This window comes from Camelina sativa, chromosome 4 (assembly GCF_030686135.1).
Source record: "Camelina sativa cultivar CO46 ecotype springtype chromosome 4, ASM3068613v1".
In the NCBI taxonomy this organism is placed as follows: domain Eukaryota; kingdom Viridiplantae; phylum Streptophyta; class Magnoliopsida; order Brassicales; family Brassicaceae; genus Camelina; species Camelina sativa.
In genome coordinates, this window is record NC_141883.1 from 13716794 (window position 1) to 13732127 (window position 15334).

A 15334-nucleotide genomic window follows, 5' to 3' on the forward strand; every position below is an offset into this window, starting at 1 on the left:
TAAGTATCAAGACATTGCAACAATCAATCCTACTGATACTCTTATCATAAAATCACAGAATTCATTTGATTAAAATAACCAACCGAGAATGTAATGTAGATTTAACACAAGAACAACAATTGAAGTAAGTTAACATATTCATGCGATTGAAAGCTGAAACCAAACACGACCAAACACAAAAAAAACTTGATATGCATAAGGAGACCTATATTTTTTGAAACAAAAATACTTAAACCAAACACGGCCAAACAACAACAAATTATTCTCAATCTACTCTTTTTACTGAAGGACATGAAAAATTGATATGCATAAGGAGACAATTTATACCATAAAGTTTCAATTCCTGTGATAGGTTGCTGAGTCTCGGCCTGGGAGAGCTAGCAAATGATCCAGCAGATCATGGTAGTCAACATTTGGATTAGGATTTTGTTGATTATTAGTCATTTACTCATTAGTTATTGATCTCTGAAATACCCTATGACCCAATGTTTTAATCCCATAAGCTAAACCGTTTTATTTCTTGCATTTTTATTTACAATCCTGAAAACAAAACAAAACAAATATTTTTCTGCTTTAGATATTTACAAGTCTCGCAAATCTTTAGTTTACTATTGGTCATTGTGGACTCGACCCCACAGATACTGTCTCACGGTTAAGTATATCAGATAATTACCCGAGCAATCAGTCAACTTAAAGATTCATTGTTATAGAGTAACTACGTGAACTGAAACGGAAGCATGTATAGAGAATAATTGTATTTAAATGTATAATTTATTACGGATTTTGGTATAAATATAGGGTTTGTAACCCTAAAAGAGAGAACAATTTCAATGCAAAAACTCAATAATATATATTTTTTTCACAAAAGTTATTCTTGAAATCCGACTTGTATTTGGCTACCAATATAAACGAGTGAGGGATCCGACTCCCACATCATTTATTAATTTATTGAACTTTATTGTAGATTCATTTCAAGTTAAAACATATTTTAGAGCAACACAATTTTTTTTTTTTAACTTACATATTTAAAAAAGAGTAAAAAAGAAATTAATATTTTAATAACGAATAATTTGTAATTGAGTAATTTGAATTAATATTATTTTTGTGATAAAGATAAGGAATTTTAACTAGAAGTACCACATTTCAAAAATTTTTTTGTTTTGAGAAATACCATATTATTTTTCTTTTTCTAAAAGTACCATAATCCTGTTGAAACTTCAAATGTGAGAAAATAAATGATTGACAATTTTGAGGGAAAGAAGAAAGAAAGGTGGAAGATCTCAAATAACAATAGTTTATAAAAAGAGAATTGGGAAGTTAAGAGATAATGTCGATCAGTTTGAGTTTTCACAAATTAAATACATTTTTCCTGCTATCTATAAAATTCAAATTGATAGACAATATTGAATTTCTACAAACATGTCAACAATCTTTGAATTGGTAGATGATATTGAATTTTCAGAAATAGAAATTTGTCTACTATTGTTCACAGGGATTTGTCAATGTAATATGGTTCTAAAACATGTCCACCGAGTCAGAAAATGTTGTCTACAATGATTTATGATTTGGAAGTTAACATTCGAAAAAGCCAATAAAAACGTGTCCACCATTTGGATAGTCTATAATATGGTTTTAGTTATAACTTGATAAAGGACAAACATTTTTACATGCATTGTTGTCTATTATTGTCCACAATTTTCAGCATTGGTAGACAACATTGTCGATGAAGATACAACTTGTCCACATGTTTTATCCTAAACAAAAACAACACCAAACATCGAAATTTTTATGTGAAATCAAACCTTACGGATAGTAGGGCGACGATTGGTTTGTTGTTCGAGCCGGTGCGATCCAATTGAGCCTAGATCTATTCATGAAGTTCCATCATATTCTTCTCAATCTCATCGTATTTAGGTATAAACTCAGAAAGAGAATAACGAGTCAATTGATCCTTGATTTGATGTTTAAGTCTTTAAAATTGAATTCTCATATGCATCGTCACTTGGTGGAGAGGTTTAATCAGTGTTAGAGAAACTAAGATTAATTTGGATGATGTTGAGAGCGTCGTCAGCTATGTCTTAAAAATTTCATAGAGAACTTTTGTATCCAAGGAGATCGGACCCATCAAAAATTTAGATAAAAGAGAGAGAGGAATACATGAGAGACAGAGGAAATTAAAAAAATACAAAAAAATAAAAAAGGAAGAAGGAAGACCACAAGAAAGAGGAACGAGAGGAAAAAAAAACTGATTATTTGTAAAGAAAATAAAATGTTTGGTAAGGACAGATTGATCTTTTCAGTTAGTCATTGTGATATTGGCGAAAATACATAATCCAATGTGGTAGATTGTATAAGTTTGCTACAGTTTATGATATTATTGTTAGAAAACTCTAAAAATAATATTATCTTTGTAACTCGAGTTTTTCATAATATGAACAAAAACAAAATTGATACGTGTGAAAAAAATATTATAATCTTTGATTTGATATTAAAAAATGTCAATTTGGAACGATTTGAGAGATTGTGTTCTTCCTCTTGGAGAAGTATCTTACTTGTACTTTGCAGGCGAACAAAAATATCTTACTTGTAACTGTTCAACATAGTAAACTGGTGGCTCTGATGCTCCTAAGTCCTAACTTGTTTCTGCAGGCATCTTTTTTTCGTTTCTTTCCTTCAATCCGTGCAGCGATTAAAGGTTTAACTCATTTTTGTGTTGCTAGCTTTACATTAAATCTTTGCAAAAATATGGTTCATTCAATAAATGATCCATTGAACAAAACTACATTTCAAAAAACGATTTCTAAAAAATCATTTTTTTTGGCCAAACTTGTTTATTTGTTCTATAGAGAAAACCATAGAGAAAACATGAAGAGCATTTGTTTAAATGGGTCGATCGATGAAGCATACTTAGATGAAATTAATATGGTCAAAGAGGTTATCAATGATTTAAAGAAACATGTGACGGATAATATGGAGCTCCAGAGGAAATGGTTGAAGAAGATGGAGCAAGAGATGGAGCAGGAGATGGTTATGGTTAAGAAGAAGATGAATGAGAAGATTGACAAGTCATCTTTGAAGACTGTAGGTTTTGCTAATGTAATGACCTCAATTGTCTGGTTATGGGGAAAGATGTAGGTTTTGCTGTTGTAATGATCTCAATTGTATGGTTATGGGGAAGGATTTAAGTCTTGCTCTGTTCATGTTTTAGTTTAAATTATGGTGTTTATGTGACTGACTTGTTGGTGTCTATGTGACTAAAATATTATGTGTTTACAAAATTGTTGCTATGTGTTTACAAACACAATCTCGATGTCAACTTAAAAAATAATCCGAACAAGGTAACAAGGTAAGAAGTTACAATGTCATTTGAATCCAAAATAAAAATACATCTTATTGTCTTACTGCTTAAAACCTGCAACTACAACTCCCATACATAAAACCTGCAACTCCCACACTTAAAACCTGCAACTACACATAAAACCTGCAAATCCCACACTTAAAACTGCAACTACACTTAAAACCTGCAACTCCCACACTTAAAACCTGCAACTACACTTAAAACCTGCAACTCCCACACTTAAAACCTGCAACTACACTTAAAGCCTGCAACTCCCATAGTTAAAACCTGCAACTACACTTAAAACCTGCAACTACAACTCCCAGCGACTACTTATTTGTGTGAGTGAGTGTTCAGGAGCTTGAGTTGTTTGTGTGAGTGTTTCATGTCCCTCAGATATTTGTGTGAGTGTTTCTGATCCCTGGATAGTAAACCCACCAGCCTAAAAAGCAGACCCAAAAACAGATTATTAAGTGACACAAAAACACGCTTAAGTAAAACAAAACAGACCAGAAACATACCTTATCCAGCTGCATTGTGTCATTCTTCTTAGTCATTTTACTCTTCTTATCCTTAGGAAATTGTTTACATCCAGCTGCATTATGTCCTGCTTCGCCACATGACTTACAATGCATTGTTCTTCCTTTTCTGCCAAGTTTGAGAATTTCTGGTTCCCCTTTCTTTTTCTTCTTCTTCGGAGACTCTAGTTTACCCTTGATCCTATCATATTTCTTTTTCTGTCCTTTCTTTCTACCAGGTAGATCAGGTTTTGGAGGTGCTTTCATTAAAACATAGTTGTTGGTCATCCAGAAATGGTGACCTCTCACTGTATTAGGTCCTATCTCATATTGTTCTAACCATACTTGAGACCCAAAGCAAGGAGCAACAAAATCTTCAACGTTCTTACTTACATCTATGATTGCTGCATAAGCATGTTCACATGGAATTTCTGTGACTTGCCACTTGCAGCAAGAGCATTTCCATTTCCTAGTAGTCAAGTTCACACCTTGTGAATTCCCATCTATCCAAACTTCAAACTGATTATGTGTTCCTTTTGTGACTTCACATTTCATAGCCTTTTCCTCCTCTTCCTATAGGATATCTGAAACATACTCAGAGATATTTTTCTTCCACTTTAGTATTTTACTTTTCTCTTGCTTATGCGTGCCATATACAGCTTTCCCTCTTATTGTTTCCATCATTAGAACTAATGCCTTTGCCCTTGCTTTGATGATTGTGGCGTTAAATGATTCAGTTGTGTTGTTGTCAACATCTTCACAACAACTGCCGATCTTGAAAAGGTCTACACCAAGTCTTTGGTTCCTCTTTCATCACATCTTCATAGAAAGAGAGGATGTAAGCTCTCATCTCATTCAGATTATTTTTAAAGGCATCATGGTTATAACTTCAAGCTAAGTTCCACACAAACTTCTTTGGCATGTCTTTATTTCCATGGTTCTTCTTCAAGTTCTCAACTATATGCTTGACACACGGTCTGTGCTCAGCTTTTGGTAATGCACTTTTAACTGCACTTATGATTCCCTAAAAAAACAAACACAAAAGTCAGATTAAGATGATTCAAAAACGAAACCAAAACTATAAAATCAGAAAACTATACAATTTTAAAGGCTAACCTTGCAACGATCTGATAGGATAACATAATCAGTCCCATCTTTTAGATTCAAGTCAACATTAAGCTGATTCAGAAACCAAAACCAGTTCTCTGTAGTTTCAGATTGAACACATGCCCAAACAACTGGATTTATCTGGTTATTTGCATCATGCCCAATAACAGTCAATAGAAGAAAACAAAGACGATGCTGGAGATGCATTCAAGAAGGTTCCATCAATCCCAATGATTGGCCTGCAATAGTAAAATGCATTCTTCATTGCCCCAAGACATACATAGATCTGATTGAACACATCTTCTCCAGCCGTATTAGGAATAGTGTCAACAAATGCAGTTGATACCTTGTTTGAGTGTATAATTTCAGCAACATAGTCCGGAGGTGAGAAAATTGCTGTTCATATTCTTCTTTTAGCCACTTCAATGCTAGAAGCCTTCCTCTCTGAACTTGTCCAATAATACTAACAAATTTCCATTGCTCCTTAATATGCAGTTGAATTTTAAGAGGCATAAATTTTGGTTTCAATCTCAGCTTGTCCATGAATAACCTTGCAATTACTGGACTCTTAAGCAACTTACATTTACCATTAGAGGTACAACTATGATCGGTGCATAATGTCTTCAAAACCAACAATTGTCTTTTCTCTTCATATGGGCAGTAGACATACCAACCACAACCCTTCTTATTACCACATTTAAAGGCTATTTTGTCCTTCTCCCACCTATCTTATTTAAGATTCTCTCAATTCTTCAATGCATAATGCAAAATAGTCTCTTTGAACTCAAAAGCAGTGAAAAAAGTTCTACCAATAGCCAACTTATCTTTAGTTCCCAACCTAATCTTTCTATCTCTAGTAATTACCGGATCTTCGTCTTCATATGAGCTATCTGGAACAGTATTCTGACGAATCTGAAACTCATCGAACCAATCTGCTACAGCTTCCTCCAACTCATACTCAAACCTATCCATTATATCTTCTTTAGCTTCATATTTGGATCTCTTTCTTTTCTTCTTGTCCCCAACATCTCCAGCATCCTCTCCATTGTCTTCTCTAATATCCTCTCCATTGTCTTCTCCAACATCGTCTTTCCTCGAAGAACCCTTTCTACTCCTCTTATTTTGACTTTCCTCATTCGCTTTAACAACAAGAAAAGCTAATTGATTTTCGTCTCTTCCATCATCGTCTCTATCATGGTCCCCATCTACTCCGCTATCATCAATCTCACTATCACTCTCGACTGCATCATCACTGTCGCTTGAATCGTCACTCTCGGGAATGAAATAGGGATCATCTGGATCACTCTCGCAAACCAACTCTTTGATACACATTTTTCTCTTTAGCTGGGAATCGAAATTGGTGGTTTCGGATCGATAAATACAAAACCCCCAATTATGTATTGAAGAACCCTAATTTTGAAATGCTCTAGACTAGAGAATTATCGTTTTTTGTTCAACTATAACTACAAATCTAAACAATATCGTTTAGTTGTCGGGTTATTTGATTAGTAAACGGGTTATCATAATTACAATACAAAAACGCTATTTTATGGTTATACATGGTTTAAGCATCGAAATTACAATTTCGATTGGAGATATATTTTTATAGAGGAAAAACAAGTTTGTGTAGTTTTATAAAGGATAAAGTTTTTTATGGTGTTATATCAAGAGCCAAAAAGTTTTGGGAGGGGGGGGGGGAAGCTGATAATACTATAAGAGCAAGTCTATTGGTCATTCAATGATGAATGTCTTTTTAATAAAAAAACAAAAATAAATAAAAAGGTAAGGAGAGAGAAAGATCTTGCGTTTCAGAATAGACATATTAAGACACTGGTAGACTCTCTCTTGATGATCCGTCATTATGTGATTGCTCATTTAAATTAGATAATAGTATTTTATTAAAATATTAATAAAATTAATATAGGATCTCAATTTTATGGGTTTAGCGATAGAAATGTCGTAAGTATGGGAAAAAACGGGAAAATTAGAAATAAAAGAGGTTTTTCCAAATCTTTGTCCATATACACTTTTTTTTTAGTTTGTCAATTGTGACGAAAATACCCCTACTAATAGATATAGTGAAGTTTTTAGGAGTTTAAACCAAAAAACAAACAGAAAACTCATGTTAGTATACAACTGTGTAAAAAAAAATTTGAAAAAAAAATGTTTTGGGTGTAAAAACTCAGTTTGTAAATTGATGATTCTGGTCTAAATTGTTCAGAAAAGACTTTTTACGATTTTTTTTCAAGTTCTGAAACATTTAGATTATTCATTCTACAATTTGTACATGTTCTACGAAGTTTAGACGGAAAATTTGTTCTAAAAACTTCAGAACCTGAATTTTGTATGTTCTACAAAATTAAGAATATGTATTCTACATTTTTCTTCATTCTACATCAATTCATAATATATTTTCCACGTTTTACCATGTATACTTAAAGAAGTAGAAGATATATCGTATACCTTTTAGAATTTATAATCTGTAAAACTTAGAATACCATAGAAATAGAAAGAAAATAAATTAAATAAGGAAAGTGAATATTTTTTGAACAATCTTAATTTATGGTTACGATTCTGTATTTATTGTTTAGATATGTTCTAATATATTTTAGAATGTATATTCTTAATTATTTAGAAGGTAGACAAATACAGAAAAAAATCGACATTCTACATGACCTATCGGTTGTTTACCATCTCTTCCACCTTCCACGAAAATTTCACTTACCTGTTTATGATGCAAATCTATCTTATTTGTGGTGTATGGACACTGGATGCCAACAAGGAGTTGAGATTTATTCATGATGAAGAAAAACAATATTTGAAACACATTTTGACGTTCTTTCAAATTTTGTTAATTATAACTTTGATCGATATTTGTTAGATTAGTCTAGTCATTGAATATTCACTTGGACTTTGGATGCCCACCATACGGGTTTCACAAAAGCAAACTTGTTCACGTTTAATTGTTTTCAGTTACAAAAGATAACACAAGTGACACTAAGTCTCGTTGACACAAATTACAAGTGACACAAGTGCTAAACATAACCAAACCATTTTGATTATTGAATCAAATAAATTGTAGTTTTTTTTCTCTCAAATTACGATTTGGAGGAAAAAACAATTAAAGGGTTAATAACTAATTAAGGGATTTTGTTCTAATTAGAATAACTAATTAAATAATTAAAGGGCTTCATTTCTTCAATTAAGTAATTTTATTTTTTAATTAAGGGTATAATTGGCTAAAAATTTTCTGTAAAACCTATTTCACCAAACTTATCTATATAAAGTATATATGGACAAACTTTTAATAAAACATCCTTTATTTCTAATTTTCCCAAAAAAAACAGCCAACCCAAAAATATTAGGAACTTTTATTCTAATTTTTGCTCTCAATACATCTTAAACTAAATGATCGTGATCTTAATTAGAGGTATAGAGATATCAATGTTATTATGTTAATCTATAAAGAATGGACTAGATGGTGGAATGTTTAAATAATATTCAATCAAAGTAGAAATTTCTTTAATTAATGTTTTAATGTAATAATCAGATCTTTTGCACATAAATAACAATAAACCTAAAACAATGCATCACGGGATGGCGGCGCAGCTAGGGTTAGGCGATTTTCTCAAGTCCTCCTAGCTTTTCCTAATCGGCGTTTTTTCCTCTAGGATCGGAGAGAAGAACAGTTTTCTAGTACACTGCTACGTTTTTACTGGTCTTAAATTTGTTTTCACCTTTGTTTTTCGGATGGCATCGATTGCCAGATCTGAGATCCCGAGAAGGAGTGGGAAGGAGCCGATGTTGGATCGGGATCGGGAAGAAGCGGAGAAAGGAGTAATTCGTATCCCAAAGTTTGATTTCTCATATCTGATTGATAAATTCAAAAAACTCTCTGGTGGGTCGTATGTTTCACGCTGAAGGGAGGAGTACGGAGGCCCTCATAACTTTTATGCCTAAAGAACGAATCTGGGATGTAGAAGGACGAGTCCACGACACAGATCTGGGTAATGGTAAGTTTCAGTTCGATTTCAATAATGAAGAGGATATAGTCAAGGTTTTACAGAGACGGCCATGCTACTTTAATCGATGGAGTTTCTCCCTTGAGAGATGGGAAGCAAATATTAGGGAAGATTTTCCAAATTCTATGTTGTTTTGGGTGCAAGTTAAAGGTATCCCAACGATCTACAAAAAGGAGCAGACATTTCGGGGAATTGGAGAAGCCCTTGGAACGGTTGTCGCGGTTGATTTTGAAGGCGCCAGAGTACAAGTATCAATCAACGGAGATAATCCATTACAATTTGAGAGTAAGATTGTGTTTGAGAATGGAGGAAGCGTGAATGTTACTCTGAGATATGAAGGCTTGCATCGCTATTTTTCACTTGCAAAAGGATCTCACATGAAGAACGCTCTTGTCCTAAATTATCTGAGCTGGAGAGAATGAGAAATAAATCCCTAAGAGCGTCCTCCTCCCTCGCAGAATCACAACATGGTAAAGAGTTCAAGAACTATGGAATGCGGGAGGATCATGCTGAATCATCGTCATTTGCCAAGAGAAGCATTGTGCGGGACTTTGATCAAAGTGGTCAACAAAGAGATGTAGACCTTTGTCAGGAACTGAAGGACAAACGGGCTTACCGGAGTAAAGGCGTCTGGGATAGACTGGAGCAGCATAATTATAAAGATATTCCCCGAACGCGGGAGAGATTTCATCCTTACTCAAGGGGTAGGTACTCAGTCAGAAATGGCCTGTAATCAGATAATCAGGGAGCAATCTCGGAGGAGCCGAGAAACTGGAGGGACTCTCATTTCAATGACTGATACTATGACAGACGTGATGGGGGGCGTAGTTCCAGGGATTATATGGAACACCTCATTCTCAAAGAACAATTTCTGATGTCCATAGAACAGTCGATCAACTGGCAAATCTTCGACTCGATAGACATGTATCACCAGAAGCTCGGCATCAAGCCACTCTTAGAACAAGGAGGGGGGATACTTACAGTAAAAAAAAAAAGCAATCAAGCAAGGGAACAGGGTGACTATGCATTGAAATGGATAGAGAAATCTCGGACACAACATAATCTCCCCCTGAAGGGTGTGTCTGGCCGCAAACTACATGGACAAGTCGAAGAAATCCGGTCAGAAAAGAAAACAAAAGGAGAATGGAAGACAGGGGAGTTAGCAGCCGAGGAGTTTTGTGTACAGAATGTCAATACTGCACCAGGAATTCTTAGGAGTCAGGATCTGGAGTTACAAAAGTGCGATATCCCAACTATACGGAGTAATGAGGTAATTTTAAATAACACGGATATAGAGATGGAGGATGAACTAAGAATGGATGAGGAAATGGTTGATAATGATGATCTTCTTGATGAATAAGAGCCTTCAGTGGATGAGTATCTTCGGGAAGTAGGGATCCTGTATGAATCTACAGAGCAAGGTGAGGGCCCAAAGGAGGATGCTGAGCAAATTGAAGCTATCTCAAAGTTATCACCGGTTATCAACGTAAAAGCTCGCCTGGCAACAAAAAAGTCTAACACGAGAGATAAGACAAAGGACAAGGCTACCCAAGGTAAAGCAAAGGTATCTTTTCCTTCAGCTGCTATAGGGGAAGAGCACACAAAAGGTCTAACTCAAGCTGAGAAAGAGAACAAGAGACGACCTCCCAGGAGTCCGGATATCTCAGGTGTTGCATCTAGAAAGCTTAATGCTTTAAGGGCCCGACAATCTCCAAAAAAAAAAACCAGTTCCTGGGCGTTCAAGAACAATTTCTGTCCCTCGCACTGAGGTGTTTCCTTCTGCTATAAGCAAGAAGTCTACTGCTATTTCCGGTTCGGTGGTGTCCCATAAACCACCCAGTACTCATATATGAATACAATTGCATGGAACTTTCAAAGGGCGGGCGCCTACTTGACTTCAGAGCATCTGAAGGAGCTTAGTAGAAACTTTGAAGTTTTGGAACCAAGCATTACTAAATTAAAGAGCCATGTATGGAAACTAAAAACATCGAGAAAGATTAAGCACTTCCTTTGGGAGGTCCTTTCACGCTTTGTGGCTGCAAATAGTCGTCTAGCTGACCATCATTGCGGAACGGACAGGTCATGTCACAGTTGCGGAGCTGAGGAAGTGTCAATCAATCATATTCTTTTCCAGTGCCCGCCAGCTCTTCAAGTGTGGGCTCTGTCTAATGTTCCAACCCCTCTGGGATCTTTCCCGAGTTCTCCCAGGAGTCCGGATATCTCAAGTGTTGCATCAAAGAAGATCTATGCTCGACATCTGTATCGGTCGACACTAGGAGGGTGTCGGTCGACATCAAGGCGAGGACAGTGCGAGGACTATGGTCGCACTATGTGGGGGTGTCGGTCGACACTGATAGGATTTTCGGAGATGTCGAGCAGGTGTCGGTCAATACCAGTTGAGTGTCAGTCAACACCAGTTGGGTGTCGGTCGACATTAGGTAACTAGTGTCAGTCGACACCTTCCTCAGCAGGTGGGTGATGTTGTGTTTCCTTTGTGTATTGCATGGTTGTTTGTTTTTTTGTTGATTGTGGCATGTGGAGATCTTATTGCTTGTGTGTATAATCTAGTAGATGGGAGAATCGCCTCACTAAGTATTTCTGAAATACTTATGCATCGCTTTTGTGTTACGGTGCAGGTAAAGGCAAAGTGTGATTGTGGAATCAAGTATATGAAGAGGAGGATGTTCTAGTGGCTCGATTGATTGGTGTTTGGCTTCTGTTAGGTTGCTAGAGTTGAGTTATTAGAACCATGTTAGATTGCTGGTTAGTTGTTTTATGATATTATTCAAATGTTGAATATTTGGTTATTCGTTTATTCGTTTATTGGTTATTGGATTTATTGGTTTAATGATTTTATTTATCCACTAGTTGTATTGATTGGGTTAGGTTATTAATGAGTATGGAATCACTAGTAATTACTATATGGAAAAAAATATGATCAGGTTGTTTCAGTAACAATCATCAGTTAGTTGATCCTTTTAACTGTTATGGAGCTAAGATTATAATTGTAATGCTTATATTTGCTGGTCTACAAGGTGAGCTGTGCGGGTATTACCGCCTCGATCCCGTATGCCAATGGAAAAGGCTGTCTCACCAAAGCTCGCGGACAGGCTACGCAACAGACTGATTTGTTGGAGCACGTTTCCTCGACCTCGCATTATCGCAGCTCTCAATGCCCCCATTCCAGATCCGGACCCAATAAACCGGCTTCATCGGAGACATCACCCTGGCCAAAGAGACGGTGTAGTTGGTCATAGAAACTACTAAGCTATTTACTGGATTTAGTTTGGTGTCATAAATTGATTGATAAATGGTCTCAAAAGTTTAACAAAATACTATATTTTAATAGATTTGATAGAAATGTGGTCGTATGCAATTACAATATCTATTTAATCAACATACCATATCACGACCGGTGCTACCAGATGATTCATTTGACATATTTTTGTAATTTGTTTTTTTTTTAAGGAGAGATATTAGTATATGAATAAATCAATATTTATTTTATATTTTATGTAGAATTATGATTAGTTTGATTACATATTGCCTTAGTGTACTTGGTTGTTGAATTTTACATATTATAGTGATGTATTATTTTTTATCTTCTATAACTATGTTTTAGTTGTATTTACAAAGCTTGTAATGTAGTAAGAGGTATTAATATTAAAATATTAACTAAGTATTTTGTAACTATAAGAGTTTTAGTTAGAAAGTAAAAGATCTAGATGTAGTGTTTTTTAAATTAAGTATCTTGTAAAATATTTTTTGAGAAGTGTTCTTGAAAAATGTCTTTCTAATGCGTCCAATTCCCAAGCTGATAGGCTAATGCTTTGGGAGGAGATACAACATAATTCCAATTTATTTGCGCAAGGTCGACTACAATGGGTAATCTTGGGTCATTTCAATGAAATTTTGGACCTCTTTGGAGCATTCTCATGACACCACTCTTGTGAATGCGGCTTGTGTTACGAGTTTTCAGTCTCTTATATTGGACTATGAGTTGGATGATCTAGCCTTTGTGGGTCTCCAGTTTACTTAGTAAATGATGTATGGGGACAGGTTTTCCCCTCTTCTTACGCTAGTTTTGATCATTGTCGCTGCAGTGTACACCTCTCCAATGATTTTCATCACGTTCGTCATCCATTTAAGTATTTTAATTATCTCGGGGAGCTGCTCCAGTTCCTCTCCACTGTTCTAGAGGTTTGGGAAACTTTTGAGCCTATATTTTTCTCTAGATCAGAGCTGCTGCTCTTTCATCGGAAGCTAAAGTAACTTAATTTCAGTTTGCGTGCTCTCAATCGTCAAAAATATGGAGATACCCCAAGGAGAATGAAGGCAGCATATGATGAGCTTTGTGCTTGTCAAAACAGAGCTCTCATAACACCAAATCGATAAACTTTTGAGGCAGTATTTGCAGCTGTGGACTCTTGGAATCATCTGGCTCGGATAGAGGAGCAATTCTATTATCAAAAATCACAATTAAATTGGATGACTTATGGGGATTATAACTGAGCATTTTTTCATCGTACAACGCAAGCTCGTGCGTCAAAAATTGCCATTCGTCGGCTTACTTCCGCAACAGGAGAAGAACTCAAGGATTTGCCAAAAATAAAACAAGAGGCAGCGGCTTATTTCCAATAGTTCCTCCAGCCATACTGGATAACCTTGAGGTCGCTTCTAATATATTCTTAGATGAATTAATCGAGTTATATTGCAATGATCATGCGGCTATGTTTGTGGTCCGTGATATTATTGCAGAGGAGGTGTGCAATGACTTGTTTTCAATGCCTTCAAACAAGGCGCCTAGACGGGACGACTACCCAGTGGAGTTCTATCGATCGGCTTGGCCTGTTGTTGGGAAGGATTTTACAATGGCGGTCCAATCATTTTCATTTTTGGTTTCATGCCTCATGTGATAAACACTACCATCCTCTCCTTGATCCCCAAGATACCGTACCATGCTATGATCAAAGACATTGTTGTTTTACGCGAGTCACGGGAAGGAAACCTGGTTAGGGATATGGCTCAGACGTGTTCAGAATTGTTTTCTGTAAGGATAGTTGGTCCTGAATGGCTCTTGGGGGTCTTTAGTTCTCCTAGTACTGCCATATTCTGAGACTTAGTGGCTTGAGGGTATGGTTTGTATATCGACTTCGGATGACGATTTAGGGGCGCGCTGTAGGGTGGCAATCCAAGAGACGAATATTGGACTTCCTTTTATATTATGTCATGCGGGCTTAAGCCTGATGAGGAGCCAACATAACTCAAGGTCGAGACCTATGAGTAAAGGTAAGTCCAAAAGTCGAGAGCAAATAATGCCTGGAACGTGAGTCTATCACCTAAATGTGACATTCGTAGATCGGTCAGAGGAGAGCGGACCGTGGAGACGGTTGCACGGGAGTCCTTGTCTGATAGTTGTTCGAGATTCGAAGAAATCTATGTTGGGATGTGCATTGATCGATGCAGGTGTTGCATCGGTCGATGCAAGGCCGGTTTGGTCGCGAAGCGAGTAAGTTAAACGTTGCATTTTGAGGTTAGGAAAAACCCTGGAATCGTGTGTAAAAGGAGAAACTCGTAGGTTTGGCCGAGTTTGGCCGTTTTTGAGAAAGAGAGAAGAGCGGAAGAAGTTCTTAAGTGTTCTTGAGAGTTCTTGGCGATTCATAGCTGTTCCTGAGGAGATATGTAGCTGTGATCATTGTAGAAGCTTCATAGGAGTGTAGATCTGTCGTTTTAGAGTCAGAATCTTCTTTGGCAAAGGTGAGTGCAGGACCATGTCTTATCTAAGCTTGAGATTTCTCTGATTTTGCTTGTTTATGTGTTATGTGGTTGATTTCTTGGCTTGTTAGAACGTTTATTGGTCACTTGAGGCTTTTAGAAGCTTCTTTTTTGCTTTGGATTGTGTTTTAGTGGTTTAGGGACGGAGATCCGGTGAGAAGTTTTGGGGAAAAACGATGTCCATCATGTGCGTTGGTTGATGCAATGCGAGGACGGCGCGATTTGACCTAGGAGCATCGGTCAATGCCATGTGGAGGCGTCGATCGATGCAAATTAGGGATATCGTGCAATATCGAGCATGCATCGGTCGATGCATTGTTGGTGTCGGCCGATGCAATGTTGGTGTCGGTCGATGCAAGCTTGCGTCGGTCGATGCAACCCCAGTTGGTGTCGGTCGATGTAGTTGTCCTGGTTTGTTGTTTGTTTGGTTATTGTTGTTTGATCGTTAGAGATATCTCAATTGCTTGTGTGTATAGCCAGTAGATGGGAGGATTGCCTCACTGAGTGTTTATAAAATACTCACGCATCTCATCTGTATTGTGGTGCAGATAAAAAGAAAGTGTCGTGGAATCAAG

General features: G+C 36.5%; 1 protein-coding gene across 1 annotated transcript; it reads left to right on the forward strand.

Annotated features, from left to right (window-relative positions):
• The first annotated feature begins 8869 nt into the window (after nt 1-8869).
• Nucleotides 8870-9406, forward strand: LOC147945720 (uncharacterized protein At4g02000-like). The gene has a single exon (XM_087509341.1). The coding sequence runs from the start codon at nt 8870-8872 to the stop codon at nt 9404-9406; it is 537 nt and encodes a 178-aa protein (XP_087365467.1).
• Nucleotides 9407-15334: the final 5928 nt, after the last annotated feature.

Excerpts from the sequence above, each read along its gene's own strand:
- LOC147945720 (XM_087509341.1), top strand. The coding sequence starts at position 8,870 with ATGTTTCACGCTGAAGGGAGGAGTACGGAGGCCCTCATAACTTTTATG.